This window comes from Cherax quadricarinatus, chromosome 4, assembly GCF_038502225.1.
Source record: "Cherax quadricarinatus isolate ZL_2023a chromosome 4, ASM3850222v1, whole genome shotgun sequence".
Taxonomy (NCBI): domain Eukaryota; kingdom Metazoa; phylum Arthropoda; class Malacostraca; order Decapoda; family Parastacidae; genus Cherax; species Cherax quadricarinatus.
In genome coordinates this window covers 16,293,412-16,317,633 of record NC_091295.1, presented here as the reverse complement: position 1 = coordinate 16,317,633, position 24,222 = coordinate 16,293,412, and the positions used below count along the sequence as shown (strand labels likewise).

Below are 24,222 nucleotides of genomic sequence, written 5' to 3'. Positions count from 1 at the left end.
TCCCACCGAGGCAGGGTGACCCAAAAAAAAGAAAGAAAATCCCCAAAAAGAAAATACTTTCATCATCATTCAACACTTTCACCACACTCACACATTATCACTGCTTTTGCAGAGGTGCTCAGAATACAACAGTTTAGAAGCATATACGTATAAAGATACACAACATATCCCTCCAAACTGCCAATATCCCAAACCCCTCCTTTAAAGTGCAGGCATTGTACTTCCCATTTCCAGGACTCAAGTCCGACTATATGAAAATAACCGGTTTCCCTGAATCCCTTCACTAAATATTACCCTGCTCACATTCCAACAGATCGTCAGGTCCCAAGTATCATTCGTCTCCATTCACTCCTATCTAACACGCTCATGCACGCTTGCTGGAAGTCCAAGCCCCTCACCCACAAAACCTCCTTTACCCCCTCTTTCCAACCCGTTCGAGGACGACCCCTACCCCTCTTTCCTTCCCCTATAGATTTATATGCTTTCCATGTCATTCTACTTTGATCCATTCTCTCTAAATGACCAAACCACCTAAACAACCCCTCTTCTGCCCTCTGACTAATGCTTTTATTAACTCCACACCTTCTCCTAATTTCCACACTCCGAATTTTCTGCATAATATTTACACCACACATTGCCCTTAGACAGGACATCTCCACTGCCTCCAACCGTCTCCTCGCTGCTGCATTTACCACCCAAGCTTCACATCCATATAAGAGTGTTGGTACTACTATACTTTCATACATTCCCTTCTTTGCCTCCATAGATAACATTTTTTGACTCCACATATACCTCAGTGCACCACTCACCTTTTTTCCCTCATCAATTCTATGATTAACCTCATCCTTCATAAATCCATCCGCTGACACGTCAACTCCCAAGTATCTGAAAACATTCACTTCTTCCATACTCCTCCTCCCCAATTTGATATCCAATTTTTCTTTATCTAAATCATTTGATACCCTCATCACCTTACTCTTTTCTATGTTCACTTTCAACTTTCTACCTTTACACACATTCCCAAACTCATCCACTAACCTTTGCAATTTTTCTTTAGAATCTCCCATAAGCACAGTATCATCAGCAAAAAGTAACTGTGTCAATTCCCATTTTGAATTTGATTCCCCATAATTTAATCCCACCCCTCTCCCAAACACCCTAGCATTTACTTCCTTAACAACCCCATCAATAAATATATTAAACAACCATGGTGACATTACACATCCCTGTCTAAGACCTACTTTTACCGGGAAGTAGTCTCCCTCTCTTCTACACACCCTAACCTGAGCCTCACTATCCTCATAAAAACTCTTTACAGCATTTAATAACTTACCACCTATTCCATATACTTGCAACATCTGCCACATTGCTCCTCTATCCACTCTATCATATGCCTTTTCTAAATCCATAAATGCAATAAAAACTTCCCTATCTTTATCTAAATACTGTTCACACCCACACCCACACACCCACACACCCACACCCCCACACACCCACACCCCCCCACATACACCCCCCCCACACACACACACCCCCACACACACACACACACACACCCCCCACACCCCCCACACACACACACAAATATATATATATATTTTTTTTTTCAACAAGTTGGTCGTCTCCCACCGAGGCAGGGTGACCCAAAAAAAAGAAAGAAAATCCCCAAAAAGAAAATACTTTCATCATCATTCAACACTTTCACCACACTCACACATTATCACTGCTTTTGCAGAGGTGCTCAGAATACAACAGTTTAGAAGCATATACGTATAAAGATACACAACATATCCCTCCAAACTGCCAATATCCCAAACCCCTCCTTTAAAGTGCAGGCATTGTACTTCCCATTTCCAGGACTCAAGTCCGACTATATGAAAATAACCGGTTTCCCTGAATCCCTTCACTAAATATTACCCTGCTCACATTCCAACAGATCGTCAGGTCCCAAGTATCATTCGTCTCCATTCACTCCTATCTAACACGCTCATGCACGCTTGCTGGAAGTCCAAGCCCCTCACCCACAAAACCTCCTTTACCCCCTCTTTCCAACCCGTTCGAGGACGACCCCTACCCCTCTTTCCTTCCCCTATAGATTTATATGCTTTCCATGTCATTCTACTTTGATCCATTCTCTCTAAATGACCAAACCACCTAAACAACCCCTCTTCTGCCCTCTGACTAATGCTTTTATTAACTCCACACCTTCTCCTAATTTCCACACTCCGAATTTTCTGCATAATATTTACACCACACATTGCCCTTAGACAGGACATCTCCACTGCCTCCAACCGTCTCCTCGCTGCTGCATTTACCACCCAAGCTTCACATCCATATAAGAGTGTTGGTACTACTATACTTTCATACATTCCCTTCTTTGCCTCCATAGATAACATTTTTTGACTCCACATATACCTCAGTGCACCACTCACCTTTTTTCCCTCATCAATTCTATGATTAACCTCATCCTTCATAAATCCATCCGCTGACACGTCAACTCCCAAGTATCTGAAAACATTCACTTCTTCCATACTCCTCCTCCCCAATTTGATATCCAATTTTTCTTTATCTAAATCATTTGATACCCTCATCACCTTACTCTTTTCTATGTTCACTTTCAACTTTCTACCTTTACACACATTCCCAAACTCATCCACTAACCTTTGCAATTTTTCTTTAGAATCTCCCATAAGCACAGTATCATCAGCAAAAAGTAACTGTGTCAATTCCCATTTTGAATTTGATTCCCCATAATTTAATCCCACCCCTCTCCCAAACACCCTAGCATTTACTTCCTTAACAACCCCATCAATAAATATATTAAACAACCATGGTGACATTACACATCCCTGTCTAAGACCTACTTTTACCGGGAAGTAGTCTCCCTCTCTTCTACACACCCTAACCTGAGCCTCACTATCCTCATAAAAACTCTTTACAGCATTTAATAACTTACCACCTATTCCATATACTTGCAACATCTGCCACATTGCTCCTCTATCCACTCTATCATATGCCTTTTCTAAATCCATAAATGCAATAAAAACTTCCCTATCTTTATCTAAATACTGTTCACACACACACACACACACACACACACACACACATATATATATATATATATATATATATATATATATATATATATATATATATATATATATATATATATATATATATATATATATATATATATATATATATATATATATGTATATATATATGTATATATATATATATATATATATATATATATATATATATATATATATATATATATATATATATATATATATATATATATATATATACATACATACATATATATATATACATACAGAGGACCCCCGGTTAACGAACTTTTTTCATTCCAGTAGTATGTTCAGGTGCCAGTACTGACCGAATTTTTTCCCATAAGGAATATTGTGAAGTAGATTAGTCAATTTCAGACCCCCAAACATACACGTACAAACGCACTTACATAAATACACTTACATAATTGGTCACATTTGGAGGTGATCGTTAAGCGGGGGTCCACTGTATATACATATATATACACATACATACATACATACATACATACATGGTAATGCATTATTTACATCTAGCAAAGTCAGGGTATTTCTCCAGAATGGTCTGTAATATACCACTGTGGATAAAATACTTTGATCCAAGGAATGAGTACAGATGGAAATTTAAGAGTATAATTTTTCCATGAAGTCTAGGTTCATTTCAAGCCATTTTCTGGTTAAAATTGAGCATATTCTAAAGTATGTACTTATACTTCTGAGGCTACACTTTTTTGCATTTTACAGTTTAATTAAAGTTTAGTAAATAAATGTCTTTTTTTTTTTACACATCAGCCTTTTCCCACCAAGACAAGGTGACCCACAAAGAAAGAAAAAACTTTTATCGTCGTTCAACACTTTCACCATCATTCATACATAATCACTGTCTTTGCAGAAGTGCCCAGATGTGACAGTTTAGATGTGACTCCAAACAGTCAATATTCTTAACCCTTCCTTTAAAGTGCAGGCATTGTATTTCCCACCTCCAGGACTGAAGCCTGGCAAAATACTGTTAGATATGCATTTCAGAGCAGAATAGAGAAATTGGTAGTGGGATGCCTTAATATTAAAATTTGGTGAACTCGTTGTGATTTGAACTGATATATCGGATCATTATCTATTTGTATCTACAGTTAGAGTAAGAGGTAGATGGGACAAGAGGAAAATGGCAACAACAATTAAGAGGGAGGTGAAAGTGTATAAACTAAGGGAGGCGGAAGTTCAGGTGAGACATAAGCAACTATTGGCAGAAAGGTGGGCTGGTGCAAGTATGAGTAGTGGGGGGGGGGGTGAAGAGTTTTAAAAATGCAGTAGTAGAATGTGGGGCAGAAGTTTGTAGCTATAGGAGGGTGGGTGCAGGAGGAAAGAGGAGTGATTGGTGGAATGATGAAGTAAAGGGTGTGATAAAAGAGAGAAAGGTAGCTTATGAGAGGTTTTTACAAAGCAGAAGTGTTACAAGAAGAGCAGAGTATATGGAGAGTAAAAGAAAGGTAAAAAGAGTGGTGAGAGAGTGCAAAAGGAGAGCAGATGATAGAGTGGGAGAGGCACTGTCAAGAAATTTTAATGAAAATAAGAAACAATTTTGGAGTGAGTTAAACAAGTTAAGAAAGCCTAGGGAACAAATGGATTTGTCAGTTAAAAACAGAGTAGGAGAGTTAGTAGATGGGGAGATGGAGGTATTGAGTAGATGGCGAGAATACTTTAAGGAACTTTTAAATGTCGACGAAGAATGGGAGGCGGTAATTCCATGCACTGGCCAGGAAGGTATGCCATCTTTTAGGAGTGAAGAAGAGCAGGATGTATGTGTGGGGGAGGTGCGTGAGGCATTACTTAGAATGAAAGGGGGTAAAGCAACTGGAACTGACAGGATCATGACAGAAAAGTTAAAAGCAGGGGGGGATATAGTGTTGGAGTGGTTGGTATTTTTGTCTAGTAAATATATGAAAGGGGGGAAGGTACCTAAGGATTGGCAGAGAGCATGTATAGTCCCTTTATATAAAGGGAAGGGGAACAAAAGAGATTGTAAAAATTATAGAGAAATTAGTTTACTGAGTATACCAGGAAAAGTGTACAGTAGAGTTATTATTGAAAAAATTAGAGGTAAGACAGAATGTAGGATTGCGGATGAGCAAGGAGGTTTTAGAGTGGGTAGGGGATGTGTAGATCAGGTATTTACATTGAAGCATATATGTGAACAGTATTTATATAAAGGTTGGGAAGTTTTTATTGCATTTATGGATTTAGAAAAGGCATATGATAGAGTGGATAGGGGAGCAATGTGGCAGATGTTGCAAGTATATGGAATAGGTGGTAAGTTACTAAATGCTGTAAAGAGTTTTTATGAGGACAGTGAGGCTCAGGTTAGGGTGTGTAGAAGAGAGGGGGACTACTTCCTGGTAAAAGTAGGTCTTAGACAGGGATGTGTAATGTCATCATGGTTGTTTAATATATTTATAGATGGAGTTGTAAAAGAAGTAAATGCTAGGGTGCTCGGGAGAGGGGTGGGATTAAATTATGGGGAATCAAATACAAAATGGGAAGTGACACAGTTACTTTTTGCTGATGATACTGTGCTTATGGGTGAGTCTAAAGAAAAATTGCAGAGGTTAGTGGACGAATTTGGGAGTGTGTGTAAAGGTAGAAAGTTGAAAGTGAACATAGAAAAGAGTAAGGTGATGAGGGTATCAAATGATGTAGATAAAGAAAAATTGGATATCAATTGGGGAGGAGGAGTATGGAAGAAGTGAATGTTTTCAGATATTTGGGAGTTGACGTATCAGCGGATGGATTTATGAAGGATGAGGTTAATCATAGAATTGATGAGGGAAAAAAGGTGAGTGGTGCATTGAGGTATATGTGGAGACAAGGAATGTTATCTATGGAGGCAAAGAAGGGAATGTATGAAAGTACATATAGTGGTACCAACCCTCTTATATGGATGTGAAGCTTGGGTTGTAAATGCTGCAGCGAGGAGGTAGTTGGAGGTAGTGGAGATGTCCTGTCTAAGGGCAATGTGTGGTGTAAATATTATGCAGAAAATTTGGAGTGTGGAAATTAGGAGGCGTGGAGTTAATAAAAGTATTAGTCAGAGGGCTGAAGAGGGGTTGTTAAGGTAGTTTGGTCATTTAGAGAGAATGGATCAAAGTAGAATGACATGGAGAGTGTATAAATCTGTAGGGGAAGGAAGGCAGGGTAGGGGTCGTCCTCGAAAGGGTTGGAGGGAGGGGGTAAAGGAGGTTTTGTGGGTGAGGGGCTTGGACTTCCAGCAAGCGTGCGTGAGCGTGTTAAATAGGAGTTAATGGAGATGAATGGTATTTGGGACCTGACGAGCTGTTGGAGTGTGGGCAGGGTAATATTTAGTGAAGGGATTCAGGGAAACCAGTTATTTTATATAGTTGGACTTGAGTCCTGGAAATGGGAAGTACAATGCCTGCACTTTAAAGGAGGGGTTTGGGATATTGGCAGTTTGGAGGGATATGTTGTGTATCTTTATATGTATATGCTTCTAAACTGTTGTATTCTGAGCACCTCTCCAAAAACAGTGATTATGTGTGAGTGAGGTGAAAGTGTTGAATGATGATGAAAGTATTTTCTTTTTGGGTCACCCTGCCTCTGTGGGAAACGGCTGACTTGTTAAAAAAAAAAAATTTAGTTATTGTGACTGATCATTGTCAATTATAACTTTTCTGCCAACTTTACATAATGTTTAATAAGTACTGAACCACCGATACAAATGATGTAATACAGTTGTGTCTGTCATCACAGGTAACATTGCTTTGCATATCATGAAACCTCAGCAGAGAGAAATCTATAACCTGGAGACTCTGTGGACAGTTGGTCCACAGTATGATGAGCAATGTCAGGAGAAAGAAGAGAGTCTCATGGACATGTCTGATCCTTTGGCTGGATTCACAGCATCAACCCTTCCTTCTGAAAATAAATCAGTGTAAATGCTAAATGTTGCTTTTTCTATGACATTAATTTTATTTTCTGTTATGCATTATTAATTTAGGCTTCAAATGTTTTGACTCTTCACTTTCTATTTTCCAGCTTTAATAAAAAGTTCAGTTTAGTTTTAATTTGTTCAGTGAACTATACTGGAATGTTTGTGACTACCATTATTGAGTAAGCGAGAGATAACACTCCAGTACTTATTCAATGTATAAAAGTTAGACTTGGTTTGATAACTAGATTTGCATTAGTTAGATCATAGAATAATACAGTATATAATTTTATTTAACACGTATAAAGTTAGACTTGGTTGATAAGTAGATTCATTTTAATAGAACCATAGAATAATACATGAAGCGGACTTGATCCATTTCATCACAGGTATATCCGATCAGCACTTCATCCACAATCTTTCCATTTTCATTATTCCTGGACAAGTGGCTCTGCCCAGGAACAACAAGCATACACACTTGCATACTATCATCATTTGGTCTCCAATTTTTATGTGGACTTAGTGTTTATTGTCATTAAAGTATAGTGTACAGTGTTATTAACAGTGTTGCCAAGAAGTGTGTGAACTTGAGTGTTAAGCAGAAATTTTAATTTCAGAAATTTGATTTTACCTCATTGAAAAGACTAGTTACTATTTTTGTCCAAGCTTGCCTATATAGTGGATTTTTTATTATAAATTCATTTGAAAAAATGCATTCAAAATCAAATAGCATGTGAAAAGGACTTCACAGTATGTGCAATTTGATTTTGGATGCACTTTCAATTGAATTTATAAACAATTGCAGTACGTAAATTTATTTATTCCATTACTTTTCCCGCTAGTTATCCTCAGCCTTTTAGTGCTTTATGGCCCATATGGCTTTCAAGCCATATTGGTCATGTGTACAGCAACATTGGGGGTAACTCAAGGACTGCAAAGTGACTGAAAAAAATCAAGTTCTTTGTGAGGTTAGAGTGGGAGTAACGCAGCTCAACCGTAACCATTTTTCCCTTATAATTTTCTATACCTGTATCCACCAATAACCAAACTGTGAAACCAGGTACTGTATTTGATACTGACACGATGAGGAAAATAACACCTGTGTAAACACTTAAGACATTTTGTTAGGAAACATCTTGGTCCTGGGACTTTGTTCATTCCTATGATAGGAGAGAACATGGTCTCAGGACTGGCACATTTCTTAATGAAATGAGCCAAGTGTTTGCACACGTGTCCTTGTTTTAATAAACAAATTGCAATAATTGTATGGTTGTCTGATTTTGCCACTAGGCACAAAAGCTCTCGCTTCGCACGGTGAGGGTCTGGATTCGATTCCCGCCAAGGGTAGAGACATTGGGTGTGTTTCCTTACACCAGTTGTCCCAGTTCACCCATCAATAAAGTGGGTACCTGGGTGTTAGTCGACTAGTGTGGGTCGCATCCTGAGACAAAATTGACCTAATTTGCCAGAAATGCTCTGCATAACAAGGTTTTTTTTATATATATAGTTTTATATATTAGTTTTATTATCAGTTTTTATATTAGTTTAATATGTTTATTATGCACCCCATACCCATCCTGTGGGTGGTAGTCAAAAGATTACAGAGGTACATAATTGGTCCAGGGACTGGACTCCAAAGTTTTGATAGCTGAACAAGTTACAAAGATAATGAACTCCAGGTGGATTTTTAGTAGTATGACATTGATGTCAGCTAGGACTGTATACCTTGTACATGTACTTGTGGAAATAAAGATTATTACATTATTATTATTATTTTTTTTTTTTTTTTTTTTTTTTAAACAAGTCGGCCGTCTCCCACCGAGGCAGGGTGACCCAAAAAAGAAAGAAAATCCCCAAAAAGAAAATACTTTCATCATCATTCAACACTTTCACCACACTCGCACATTATCACTGTTTTTGCAGAGGTGCTCAGAATACAACAGTCTAGAAGCATAAACATATAAAGATACACAACATATCCCTCCAAACTGCCAATATCCCAAACCCCTCCTTTAAAGTGCAGGCATTGTACTTCCCATTTCCAGGACTCAAGTCCGACTATATGAAAATAACCGGTTTCCCTGAATCCCTTCACTAAATATTACCCTGCTCACACTCCAACAGATCGTCAGGTCCCAAGTACCATTCGTCTCCATTCACTCCTATCTAACACGCTCACGCACGCTTGCTGGAAGTCCAAGCCCCTTACCCACAAAACCTCCTTTACCCCCTCTCTCCAACCCTTTCGAGGACGACCCCTACCCCGCCTTCCTTCCCCTATAGATTTATATGCTTTCCATGTCATTCTACTGTGATCCATTCTCTCTAAATGACCAAACCACCTCAACAACCCCTCTTCTGCCCTCTGACTAATACTTTTATTAACTCCACACCTTCTCCTAATTTCCACACTCCGAATTTTCTGCATAATATTTACACCACACATTGCCCTTAAACAGGACATCTCCGCTGCCTCCAACCGTCTCCTCGCTGCTGCATTTACCACCCAAGCTTCACACCCATATAAGAGTGTTGGTACTACTATACTTTCATACATTCCCTTCTTTGCCTCCATAGATAACGTTTTTTGACTCCACATATACCTCAACGCACCACTCACCTTTTTTCCCTCATCAATTCTATGATTAACCTCATCCTTCATAAATCCATCCGCCGACACGTCAACTCCCAAGTATCTGAAAACATTCACTTCTTCCATACTCCTCCTCCCCAATTTGATATCCAATTTTTCTTTATCTAAATCATTTGACACCCTCATCACCTTACTCTTTTCTATGTTCACTTTCAACTTTCTACCTTTACACACATTCCCAAACTCATCCACTAACCTTTGCAATTTTTCTTTAGAATCTCCCATAAGCACAGTATCATCAGCAAAAAGTAACTGTGTCAATTCCCATTTTGAATTTGATTCCCCATAATTTAATCCCACCCCTCTCCCAAACACCCTAGCATTTACTTCCTTTACAACCCCATCTATAAATATATTAAACAACCATGGTGACATTACACATCCCTGTCTAAGACCTACTTTTACCGGGAAGTAGTCTCCCTCTCTTCTACACACCCTAACCTGAGCCTCACTATCCTCATAAAAACTCTTTACAGCATTTAATAACTTACCACCTATTCCATATACTTGCAACATCTGCCACATTGCTCCTCTATCCACTCTATCATATGCCTTTTCTAAATCCATAAATGCAATAAAAACTTCCCTATCTTTATCTAAATACTGTTCACATATATGCTTCAATGTAAACACCTGATCTACACATCCCCTACCCACTCTAAAACCTCCTTGCTCATCCGCAATCCTACATTCTGTCTTACCTCTAATTCTTTCAATTATAACCCTACCGTACACTTTTCCTGGTATACTCAGTAAGCTTATTCCTCTATAATTTTTACAGTCTCTTTTGTCCCCTTTCCCTTTATATAAAGGGACTATACATGCTCTCTGCCAATCCCTAGGTACCTTCCCCTCTTTCATACATTTATTAAACAAAAGTACCAACCACTCCAACACTATATCCCCCCCTGCTTTTAACATTTCTGTCATGATCCCATCAGTTCCAGCTGCTTTACCCCCTTTCATTTTACGTAATGCCTCACGTACCTCCCCCACACTTACATTCTGCTCTTCTTCACTCCTAAAAGATGGTATACCTCCCTGACCAGTGCATGAAATTACTGCCTCCCTTTCTTCCTTAACATTTAAAAGTTCCTCAAAATATTCTCGCCATCTACCCAATACCTCCATCTCCCCATCTACTAACTCCCCTACTCTGTTTTTAACTGACAAATCCATATTTTCCCTAGGCTTTCTTAACTTGTTTAACTCACTCCAAAATTTTTTCTTATTTTCATTAAAATTTCTTGACAGTGCCTCTCCCACTCTATCATCTGCTCTCCTTTTGCACTCTCTCACCACTCTCTTTACCTTTCTTTTACTCTCCATATACTCTGCTCTTCTTATAACACTTCTGCTTTGTAAAAACCTCTCATAAGCTACCTTTTTCTCTTTTATCACACCCTTTACTTCATCATTCCACCAATCACTCCTCTTTCCTCCTGCCCCCACCCTCCTATAACCACAAACTTCTGCCCCACATTCTAATACTGCATTTTTAAAACTATTCCAACCCTCTTCAACCCCCCCACTACTCATCTTTGCACTAGCCCACCTTTCTGCCAATAGTCGCTTATATCTCACCCGAACTTCCTCCTCCCTTAGTTTATACACTTTCACTTCCCTCTTACTTGTTGTTGCCACCTTCCTCTTTTCCCATCTACCTCTTACTCTAACTGTAGCTACAACTAAATAATGATCCGATATATCAGTTGCCCCTCTATAAACATGTACATCCTGGAGCCTACCCATCAACCTTTTATCCACCAATACATAATCTAATAAACTACTTTCATTACGTGCTACATCATACCTTGTATATTTATTTATCCTCTTTTTCATAAAATATGTATTACTTATTACCAAATTTCTTTCTACACATAGCTCAATTAAAGGCTCCCCATTTACATTTACCCCTGGCACCCCAAATTTACCTACTACTCCCTCCATAACATTTTTACCCACTTTAGCATTAAAATCCCCAACCACCATTACTCTCACACTTGATTCAAAACTCCCCACGCATTCACTCAACATTTCCCAAAATCTCTCTCTCTCCTCTACACTTCTCTCTTCTCCAGGTGCATACACGCTTATTATAACCCACTTTTCACATCCAATCTTTATTTTACTCCACATAATCCTTGAATTAATACATTTATAGTCCCTCTTTTCCTGCCATAGCTTATCCTTCAACATTATTGCTACTCCTTCTTTAGCTCTAACTCTATTTGAAACCCCTGACCTAATCCCATTTATTCCTCTCCACTGAAACTCTCCCACCCCCTTCAGCTTTGTTTCACTTAAAGCCAGGACATCCAGCTTCTTCTCATTCATAACATCCACAATCATCTCTTTCTTATCATCTGCACAACATCCACGCACATTCAGACTTCCCACTTTGACAATTTTCTTCTTCTTATTCTTTTTAGTAATCTTTACAGGAAAAGGGGTTACTAGCCCATTGTTCCCGGCATTTTAGTTGACTTTTACAACACGCATGGCTTACGGAGGAAAGATTCTTATTCCACTTCCCCATGGATATAAAAGGAAAATTAATAAGACCAAGAACTATTAAGATAAAATCAAAGAAAACTCAGATGAGTGTGTATAAATAAATGTGTACATGTATGTGTAGTGTGACCTAAGTGTAAGTAGAAGTAGCAAGACATGCCTGTAATCTTGCATATTTATGAGACAGACAAAAGACATCAGCAATCCTATTATTATTATTATTATTATTATTATTATTATTATTATTATTATTATTATTATTATTATTATTATTATTATTATTATATAAATACTACTATAGTTACAAATACAAGCTCATTTACTTTGAAGGATGGGTTGACAGTTGAAATAATTTTGCTCGTTGAGATTTCCTGGGATGAACCAGCAGCTGAGGAGTTTACCTGGAGAGAGTTCCGGGGGTCAATGCCCCCGCGGCCCGGTCTGTGACCAGGCCTCATACAGCCAGGGGTCTATTGGTAATCCCCCTTATGTATGCTGGGAGGCAGTTAAGCAGTCTTGGGCCCCTGACACTTATTGTATTGTCTCTTAACGTGCTAGTGACACCCCTGCTTTTCATTGAGGGATGTTGCATCGTCTGCCGAGTTTTTTGCTTTCGTTGTGAGTGATTTTTGTGTGCAAGTTCGGTACTTGCCCCTCTAGTAGAAGAGATAGTTCCCGATCGGTTCTCAGCGTGTCAGCGTGCCTCATTGTGCTCCGGGTTTTCTCGTGTTTACACGGTCGCTCTTACGTGCTAGAACTTTAATTTGTGCCATCAATCCTATACGATACATCCCTCTAGCGCCTGGATCCAATCTTGGGCGGAAAACATTATATACTGAGTCAAAAAAGGAGAATTAGTGTGCACTACCTAGCAGAGTTTACTGCCAGAGGGGAATCATAGGCCTGTGTTCCGTGTGCAAAATAATAATAATAGAACTTTTCTTTGTCAGAGGAAAGAAAGTCTCCCTGATAACATTGTGTATACATAGTGTATAGTGTATACTACAGTGGCTCCCTAGTATATGATGATAAAGGCTAAAGTGTCATTTGAAAACAGGTGAATTTGTAAATGAAGTGATAAGCCTATAGAGGCAGGTGCCAGAAGTCGCCAGAATCTTACCATAGTGGTCAGCTGTTTTAATAATCTTCCTGGCTTGCTGGTGTACTCACATATAATCTAGTGATACCAGTGAATAGCAGAATACAGTGTTGTAGTAGCAACTAACAAGTATTATAATGGTACTTAGTGGAGTGGAGTGACTTTCATTAGTTTCTTTTTTCTTGAAATACCAGACGTATACTGTGAATTTCATATAACCTGTAGTTACCATCTGTCGCAATATACACAACGAGAAGCAATTATTACTACAGAAAAAGTGTCCTTCCTCCAAAATTTCCACCAGTCAACTATAGTGATAATATAGCATTTATTGTGGTGGAGACGAAAAAACTAGAAAAGCTAGATACAGTGATTGATAAACAAGGGTTGAGGCTCGAGCGTTCGTCATTGTAGGAGCTGCCAGAAATCACCGGTTCTTCAACACGCAAGTTATACTTTTGTATCAATCAAATCACATATTACTCGGGTAGATAATTTCAAGTAGATCCTTCATGTGTTAGCCCAAATCACCGACCAGTATGTTTTAAATAAGTGACCCACTGATCAGATCAGATCGACTGGTCCGAACCCTCGACTGGTCCGAACCCTTGATGGTCCGAACCCTTGACTGGTTACAAACGGTTTCGTTGGACAATAAAGCAGACTGTAAACAGATGGGGTTGTAGGTGCCCTTATCAAACACAAACAATAAATATAAATCAGGAACGTACACGGTAAGCTGTCCAATATACAAGTACAGTTAGAAATAGAAATACAAATAGCTAGAGCTTCATTTAAGGAGGTTATTAATAGAGTATTCAAGAGGTTGCTAGTAGAATTACAGTAAATCAACCATTCAAATCATTATGAAGCTCTGTGTAGTCTGCAGTCAATCAAACAAACGGGCTTCCACATGGATAAATTGTCATTTTTGTGGAAATTGGTGTCACGCCTCTTGTGCAGATATCCAAGAACTAGCTACAAGCAGTATTGAAACAGGGAAGTGTTTTTGGGTATGCCCAAATGAGATAAATCTGTGAACTAAAATCACAAGGGTATTAAAAGAGGATGACATCAAAGCTGCTTTCATAGACAACCTGGAAGCTTTCTACAACAGATGGGAACATAAAAAGTCTGGGCTGAATGGTACTGCCCTTGATACTGGCCATGTAAGCTTTTTCACCCTGAAATGTGTACCTCTTCAGTACAGGAAAGACTGTGCTATAACTTAAATTGCCAGGCACACCGTCTAAAGGGGACAAAAAGATACAAAACATCCAGGCCATGGGAAAACCTGGGTAGCCACAGCCACTCAAGAGGGAGAGGTTTTTTAGTGCCAGGAAGGAAAAAAAACTGGCAGGAAATGGCAGAAATTGAACACCAAATCCATTCATTCCTGGAGTGGAACCACAGTCGATGGCCTCCACTCCAAACCAACAGATACAGATACTAATGCCGGAAAAAAAGTATCCCCCCAGTACCAACAATACCACCAGCAGATGACATTCTTCTTTGCAAATATACAGGGTCTAAAGCCAGCAATGAACAACAAAATTCCTTTCATCTGTGGACTGCTTGCAGAGGCAAATGCAATGTTCATGGCTTTCACAAAGACCGACATAAAGGATCACTTGGACAACGAAATATGGATCGCAGGTTACAACCTATACAGATGCGACAGAGTGAACAGGCAAAAGGGGGGGGGGGGGGGTTGGCCTGTATATCGCAGAGTCACTTATTTGCACAGAACTACTTAATGCCTCAAATGATGTAGTGAAGTTTTAGCAGTAAAGATCGAGAACCAAAACCTAGTCATTGGGGTAGTCTACAAGCCTCCGGATGCAACGTCCCAGCAATTCCAGGAACAACTGTTAAAAATTGACCACTGTCTGGAAAATCTTCCACCTTCTGCCCCCAACATCTTGCTCCTGGGATATTTCAACTTGAGGCACCTAAAATGGAGGAATATAGCAAATAATGTTGCAATAATAACACCAGGAGGCAGCTCTGACGAGAACTCTCACACACACGAGCTTTTAAATCTCTGCTCAAAATTCAACTTAAACCAGCAAATAATAGAGCCTACTTGACTGGAGAATACACTAGACCTCATCTTCACTAAAAATAATGATCTGATACGAAATGTCACCATATCAAAAACAATATACTCAGATCACAACATAATCGAGGTTCAGACATGTATGCGCGGAGCCCCAGACCGACAAAATGAGATCAGTCACGAGGGAGCCTTCACCAAATTCAACTTTAATAACAAGAGCATAAAGTGGGACCAAGTAAACCAAGTCCTAAACGATATAAGCTGGGAAGATAGACTAAGCAACACAGACCCCAACTTATGCCTAGAACAGATTAACTCGGTGGCACTCGATGTATACACAAGGCTTATTCCTTTAAGAAAAAGGAGTAGTAGATGTAAAATAGAAAGATACAGGCGCTCCCTTTACAGGCGATGGAAAAGAATAAACAGAGCGGCTAAAAGAGGACAATATATCTGAAATGCATAGGGAGACACTGGTCAGAGAAATAGCAAACATCGAACTTAAGCTAAAGGAATCTTATAGGAGTCAGGAATCGCGGGAAGAACTAAAAGCCATAAATGAAATTGAAAGAAACCCAAAGTATTTCTTTTCTTATGCCAAATCAAAGTCGAGAACAACATCCAGTATTGGGCCTCTACTTAAACAAGATGGGTCCTACACAGATGACAGCAAGGAAATGAGTGAGCTACTTAAGTCCCATTATGACTCAGTTTTTAGCAAGCCGCTAACCACACTGAGAGTTGAAGATCTAAATGAATTTTTTATGAGAGAGTTACAGAATTTGGTAAACACAAGCCTATCTGATGTTATCCTGACGCCAAATGACTTTGAACAGGCGATAAATGACATGCCCATGCACTCTGCCCCAGGACCAGACATCATGGAACTCTGTGTTCATCAAGAACTGCAAGAAGCCCCTATCATGTGCTTTTACCATCCTATGGAGAAGGAGCATGGACACGGGGGTCGTCCCACAGTACTAAAAAAACAGACATAGCCCCACTCCACAAAGGGGGCAGTAAAGCAACAGCAAAGAACTACAGACCAATAGCACTAACATCCCATATCATAAAAATCTTTGAAAGGGTCCTAAGAAGCAAGATCGCTACCCATCTAGATACCCATCAATTACACAACCCAGGGCAACATGGGTTTAGAGCAAGTTGCTCCTGTCTGTCCCAACTACTGGATCACTACAAGGTCCTAGATGCACTAGAAGACAAAAAGAATGCAGATGTAATATATACAGACCTTGCAAAAGCCTTCGGCAAGTGTGACCATGGCGTAATAGTGCACAAAATGCATGCTAAAGGAATAACAGGAAAAGTTGGTAGATGGATCTATAATTTCCTCACAAACAGAAGACAAAGAGTAGTAGTCAACAGAGTAAAGTCTGAGGCAGCTACGGTGAAAAGCTCTGTTGCACAAGGCACAGTACTCGCTCCCATCTTGTTTCTCATCCTCGTATCTGACATAGACAAGGATATGAGCCACAGCACCATGTCTTCCTTTGCAGAAGACAGTGTCTTCCATTGCAGACACTGCAAGGCTCCAGGCAGACATCAACCAAATCTTTCAATGGGCTGCAGAAAACAATATGAAGTTCAACGAAGAGAAATTTCAATTACTCCGATATGGTAAACATGAGGAAATTAAAACTTCATCAGAGTACAAAACAAATTCCAGCCACAAAATAGAGCGAAAAACCAACGTCAATATTAACCTTGACCTAAAACGCTTTCTTGATAGTTGTGACAGAACCCACAGGCATAACACCAGACACAAACATCTCTATGACATTCCCCGTGTCCGACTAAACCTTTACAAAAATTCAAAGTATGTCAAAGGCCCTAAAATCTGGAACACCCTACCTGAAAACTCTAGAACTGCAGACACATTCATCACCTTCAAAACTACCATTAGAAAACATCTTATTTCCCTGATGCACCTTGTCAACTAATCACACGAATACCACCTGGTGGTCCATACTTACACTCACTCACCCATTTGACCATAAACAGAAATATTAATCTCAATCTTAAAATAATGAATCCTGTGATACTCCAACACTGAAACTATGTATTGTGCCAAAACAAAAGCATTCACATTGCTGAACTCACAAACTAGTATTTAGTCACTTAGCCATAATACCAACTTACCTCATAATTTGTAATATTTTAAAGTTAAGAATTAATCTGAGTCTGCCCGAAATGCCTAGCCATGCTAGGTGTTCTAGTGGCCCCCTCTGTAATTAGTATTTTACTACATGTAAACCACACAAACCAAATTCTGTAAACTCAGCATTGTAAGCATGTGTCTGTAGATCTTAATATTACGGATTGCGAAAAAGATTTAGGAGTTCTGGTTAGTAATCTGAAACCAAGACAACAGTGCATAAGTGTTCGCAATAAAGCTAATAGAATCCTTGGCTTCATATCAAGAAGCATAAATAATAGGAGTCCTCAGGTTGTTCTTCAACTCTATACATCCTTGGTTAGGCCTCATTTAGATTATGCTGCACAGTTTTGGTCACCGTATTACAGGATGGATATAAATTCTCTGGAAAATGTACAAAGGAGGATGACAAAGTTGATCCCATGTATCAGAAACCTTCCCTATGAGGATAGACTAAGGGCCCTGAATCTGCACTCTCTAGAAAGACGTAGAATTAGGGGGGATATGATTGAGGTGTATAAATGGAAGACAGGAATAAATAAAGGGGATGTAAATAGTGTGCTGAAAATATCTAGCCTAGACAGGACTCGCAGCAATGGTTTTAAGTTGGAAAAATTGAGATTCAGGAAGGATATAGGAAAGTACTGGTTTGGTAATAGAGTTGTGGATGAGTGGAACAAACTCCCGAGTACAATTATAGAGGCCAGAACGTTGTGTAGCTTTAAAAATAGGTTGGATAAATACATAAGTGGATGTGGGTGGGTGTGAGTTGGACCTGATAGCTTGTGCTACCAGGTCGGTTGCCGTGTTCCTCCCTTAAGTCAATGTGACCTGACCTCACTAGGTTGGGTGCATTGGCTTAAGCCGGTAGGAGACTTGGACCTGCCTCGCATGGGCCAGTAGGCCTTCTGCAGTGCTCCTTCGTTCTTATGTTCTAATCCTTATAGAGAATAAACCTTGAATTTGAATTTGAATTTGGGAGTGATCATGTCGGAGGATCTCACCTTCAAGGACCATAACATTGTATCAATCGCATCTGCTAGAAAAATGACAGGATGGATAATGAGAACCTTCAAAACTAGGGATGCCAAGCCCATGATGACACTGTTCAGGTCGCTTGTTCTATCTAGACTGGAATATTGCTGCACACTAACAGCACCTTTCAAGGCAGGTGAAATTGCTGACCTAGAAAACGTTCAGAGAACCTTCACGGCGCGCATAACGGAGATAAAACACCTCAATTACTGGGAGCACTTGAAGTTTGTGAACCTGTACTCCCTGGAATGCAGGCGAGAGAGATACATGATTATATACACCTGGAAAATCCTAGAGGGACTAGTACTGAACTTGCACACGAAAATCACTCACATCGAAAGCAAAAGACTGCAACATTCCCCCAATGAAAAGCAGGGGTGTCACTAGCACGTTAAGAGACAATACAATAAGTGTCAGGGGCCCGAGACTGTTCAACTGCTTCCCAGCATACATAAGGGGGATTACCAATAGACCCCTGGCTGTCTTCAAGCAGGCACTGGACAAGCACCTAAAGTCGGTACCTGACCAGCCGGGCTGTGGCTCATACGTTGGATTGTGTTCAGCCATCAGTAACAGCTTGGTTGATCAGGCTCTGATCCACCAGGAGGCCTGGTCACAGACCGGGTCGTGGGGGCGTTGACCCCCGGAACTCTCTCCAGGTAAACTCCAGGTATAATCATGTATCTCTCCTGCCTGCATTCCGGGGAGTACAGGTTCAGGAACTTCAAGCGTTCCCAGTAATTGAGGTGTTTTATCAGAGAAACACTATTTCAAATTTGACCTTGAGTACAGGTAACATCTCAGTGTATCTGATCTTATATTTTCTTGCCTTCATTTACGCAAAATCATCTATCACATCATCAAAAATCGATGATTTTTCCCTATATAGGTTTATTTGTAGTTTGGTAACATATAATAGGCTATTTAGAAACGAAGGATTCTTCTCTTATGATGATGCAGCACTGTTTTGTGCTGGATCAACATCTATGGTGTCACCCCTAAATGGTGTCACCCGGGGAGGCCCCCCCCCGCGCCCCAATTACGACGCCCCTGACTAGTTCCTACTAAAATGGGTTTGGTCTTGGGAAGCAACATTTCAAACCATAGAATCTCCAGTCACCATCACAGTCCTTCAACTCAACAACTGTGGTAGGGTTCACACGGTCTCCAGACCGTCACAGTCCTTCAACCCAACAACTGTGATGGGGTTCACACGGTCTTCAGAACGTCACAGTCCTTCAACCCAACAACTGTGGTAGGGTTCACACGGTCTTCAGACCGTCACAGTCCTTCATCCCAACAACTGTGGTAGGGTTCATAAGGTCTCCAGACCGTCACAGTCCTTCAACCCAACTGTGGTAGGGTTCACACAGTCTCCAGACCGTCACAGTCCTTCAACTTAACATCTATTGTAGGGTTCACACGGTCTTCAGACCGTCATAGTCCTTCAACTCAACTATGCAAGGGTTCACAAGGTCTCCAGACCGTCACAGTCCTTCAACCCAACAACTGTGGTAGTGTTCACACGGTCTCCAGACCGTCACAGTCCTTCAACCCAACAACTGTGGTAGGGTTCACACGGTCTCCAGACCGTCACAGTCCTTCAACCCAACAACTGTGGTAGGGTTCACAAGGTCTCCAGACCATCACAGTCCTTCAACTCAACTGTGGTAGGGTTCACAAGGTCTCCAGATCGTCACAGTCCTTCAACTCAACTATGCTAGGGTTCACAAGGTCTCCAGACCGTCACAGTCCTTCAACCCAACAACTGTGGTAGGGTTCACAAGGTCTCCAGACCGTCACAGTCCTTCAGCCCAACAACTGTGGTAGGATTCACACGGTCTCCAGACCGTCACAGTCCTTCAACCCAGCAACTGTGGTAGGGTTCACACGGTCTCCAGACCATCACAGTCCTTCAACTCAACTGTGGTAGGGTTCACAAGGTCTCCAGACCGTCACAGTCCTTCAACCCAACAACTGTCATAGGGTTCACAAGGTCTCCAGACCGTCACAGGCCTTCAACTCAACAACTATGACAGGGTTCACAAGGTCTCCAGACCGTCACAGTCCATCACCCTTAAAAGGGTGATGGACTGATTACATCGTCTTCAAGTCTCTTCTGCTTCTATCAACTTTTCTGTACTCGACTGAAGAAGCCTACTGTGTAGGCGAAACGTTTCGAAATATAGATACCTAACTGTTGCATATGTGTCTTACCTAACAACCTGTCGGTATTTTATACCATTTTAATGTTCAACTATGGTAGGGTTCACAACGTCTCCAGACCGTCACAGTCCTTCAACCCAACAACTGTGGTAGGGTTCACAAGGTCTCCAGACCGTCACAGTCCTTCAACCCAACAACTGCCATAGGGTTCACACGGTCTCCAGACCGCCACAGTCCTTCAACTCAACAACTATGGTAGGGTAAGACACATATGCAACAGTTAGGTATCTATATTCGAAACGTTTCGCCTAAACAGTAGGCTTCTTCAGTCGAGTACAGAAAAGTTGATAGAAGCAGAAGAGACTTGAAGACGATGTAATCAGTCCATCACCTCCAGACCGTCACAGTCCTTCAACTCAATAACTATGGTAGGGTTCACAAGGTCTCCAGACCGTCACAGTCCTTCAACCCAACAACTGTGGTAGGGTTCACAAGGTCTCCAGACCGTCACAGTCCTTCAACCCAACTGTCATAGGGTTCACACGGTCTCCAGACCGTCACAGTCCTTCAACCCAACAACTGTGGTAGGGTTCACAAGGTCTCCAGACCGTCACAGTCCTTCAACTCAAGAACTACGGTAGGGTTCACAAGGTCTCCAGACCATCACAGTCCAACTCAACAACTATCGTAGGGTTCACATGGTCTCCATACCGTCACAGTCCTTCAACTCAACAACTGTGACCATAAAGGAGGTGACCAAGCTGACTTGAATAACTATAGACCAATATCTAACTTACCACTGCTCTCTAAAATCTTTGAAAAATTAATTCATAGACGGATCTATTCCTACCTCGTTTCACGCAACATATTAAATCCTTGTCAGTTTGGATTCAGAAATAATAAAAGCACAAATGACGCTATCATACACATACTAGAACTAATATATACCGCACTTGTAAAGAAAGAAGTCCCGCTGGGCATTTTCATTGATTTACGTAAAGCTTTCGATACAGTCGACCATGAACTTCTGTACTCCAAATTAATGCACTATGGTATCAGAGGCCACTCCCTCAACTACCTAAAGTCATACCTTAGTAACAGAACTCAATATGTGTATGCAAATGATGCAAACTCCTCCACCCAACCAATCACAGTAGGAGTCCCACAAGGAAGCGTCCTTGGACCACTCCTCTTTCTCATCTACATCAATGATCTACCGAATGCATCACAGCTACTCAAACCCATATTATTTGCAGATGACACTACATATATCTTTTCCCACCCAAACGCAGTCATACTAGCAAACACAGTCAATGCTGAATTACAGAAAATATCTGCCTGGATGATGACTAACAAACTTACCTTGAACACTGATAAAACCTATTTCATTCAGTTTGGAAACAAACCTGCAAATGATCCAATTAACATTACGCTAAATGGGTCATCAGTCACAAGACTCACAGAGGGAAAAATCCTAGGTATCCACCTTGACAGTAGCCTTAAGTTCCGGACACACATACAACAAATCACCAAGAAAATCTCGAAGACTGTAGGCATACTATCAAAGATCAAGTACTACGTTCCACAGTCAGCTCTCCTCGCACTGTACCTTTCACTCATATACTCTTATCTTACATACGGAATTTATGCATGGGGATCAACAACATCCAATCACCTAAAACCCCTAATAACCCAGCAAAAGGCAGCAGTAAGAATGATAAATTCCCACTCCCACCAGCATACTCCACCAATTTTCAAAAGTCTGAATCTGCTTACCATTAAGAGCATCCATACTTATTCATGTGCCTACTATATACACAGAACAATACACACAAATATAAACCCCCCACTCAAACTTTTCCTCACCAACCTAAACAGGACACATGACCACAACACAAGACACAGATCTCTTTTTGATATACCTCGTGTCCATATCACACTGTGTAAAAACTCTATGCACATAAAGGGCATCAAAATACGGAATTCATTACCAGAAGTTATTAAAGTAACCCAGTCTGAAAATCAATTTAAGGCTCTTCTCAAAAGCCACTTAATCACCCTAGACTAAATGCTAAATACTCAGTATACATTTACTCACCTATGTACTCCCACATCATAACTGAAACAGTCACATTGATCCCCGGCAACACCACCCCCCCCACTCTTCATAGATCTAAACTTACTCCCCGTTCAGAACATCCACACTTACTACTGTGCAATCCATATCTACAGGACCTTAAATTCCAATATTAACTTCAACCTAAAACGCTTTCTTGATAGTTGTGACAGGATCCACAGGCACAACACCAGACACAAACATCTCTATGACCTTCCCCATGTTCGACTAAACCTTTACAAAAATTCAATGTGTTTCAAAGGACCTAAAATCTGGAACACCCTGCCTGAAAACTCTAGAACTGCAGACACATTCATCACTTTCAAAACTACAGTTAGAAAACATCTTATCTCCCTGATTACACCCCGACAACTAACTACATGATAACAACCTGGTGGTTCACATTTACGCTCACTCACCCACTGACTATAAACCCAGAAATACTAATCTTAATCTTAAAATAATAAATCCTAACTAGTCATAAGTTTGCCTATGATACTCCAATATAGACACCTTGTATTGTGCCAAAACAAAAGCATTCAAATTGCTAAACTCACAAATTATGATGTAGCCACTTAGCCTTAATACCATAATCTGTAAGGATTTAATGTTAAGAATTAATCTAAGTCTGCCCGAAATGCCCAGCCATGCTAGGTGTCCTAGTGGCCCCCTCTGTAATTAGTATTTTATAACATGTAAACCACACAATACCCCAAACCTGTAAACCCCACATTGTAACCCATATAGAGAATAAACTTGAATTGAATATACTATTTCTTAGTATTAAGTAGTATGTAAGCCAATAATGTTAAGTTGGCACATAATGCCAAGGCATAATAGAGGCTCTCTTTGCATTGCATCCCACTATTGTATATACACAATCTTAATGTACTGTTTGCATAGACATTAAATAACTAAATAAATAAATAAATAGGGTTTACATGGTCTCCAGACCGTCACAGTCCTTCAACCCAACAACTGTGGTACGGTTCACAAGGTCTCCAGACCGTCACAATCCTTCAACCCAACAACTGTGGTAGGATTCACAAGGTCTCCAGACCGTCACAGTCCTTCAACCCAACAACTGTGGTAGGGTTCACAAGGTCTCCAGACCGTCACAGTCCTTCAACCCAACAACTGTGGTAGGGTTCACAAGGTCTCAAGACCGTCACAGTTCTTCAACCCAACAACTGCGGTAGGGTTCACACGGTCACCAGAGCGTCACAGTCCTTCAACCCAACAACTGTGGTAGGGTTCACAAGGTCTCCAGACCGTCACAGTTCTTCAACCCAACAACTGTGGTAGGGTTCACACGGTCACCAGAGCGTCACAGTCCTTCAACCCAACAACTGTGGTAGGGTTCACAAGGTATCCAGACCGTCACAATCCTTCA

The 24,222-nt window shown here is 40.5% G+C and overlaps 1 protein-coding gene across 2 annotated transcripts in view; it reads left to right on the top strand.

Moving 5' to 3' along the window:
• The window catches only part of LOC128684187 (ribosomal silencing factor RsfS-like protein, 312), a 44,734-nt gene extending 35,956 nt beyond the window's left edge, over positions 1-8,778 (top strand). For both annotated transcript variants that reach the window (XM_053770339.2, XM_053770338.2), the window contains exon 6: positions 6,834-8,778. In XM_053770339.2, coding sequence (XP_053626314.2) covers positions 6,834-7,018 — 185 coding nt within the window. In that variant the 3' untranslated portion in view covers positions 7,019-8,778. The remainder of the gene's footprint in view (positions 1-6,833) is intronic.
• Positions 8,779-24,222: the final 15,444 nt, after the last annotated feature.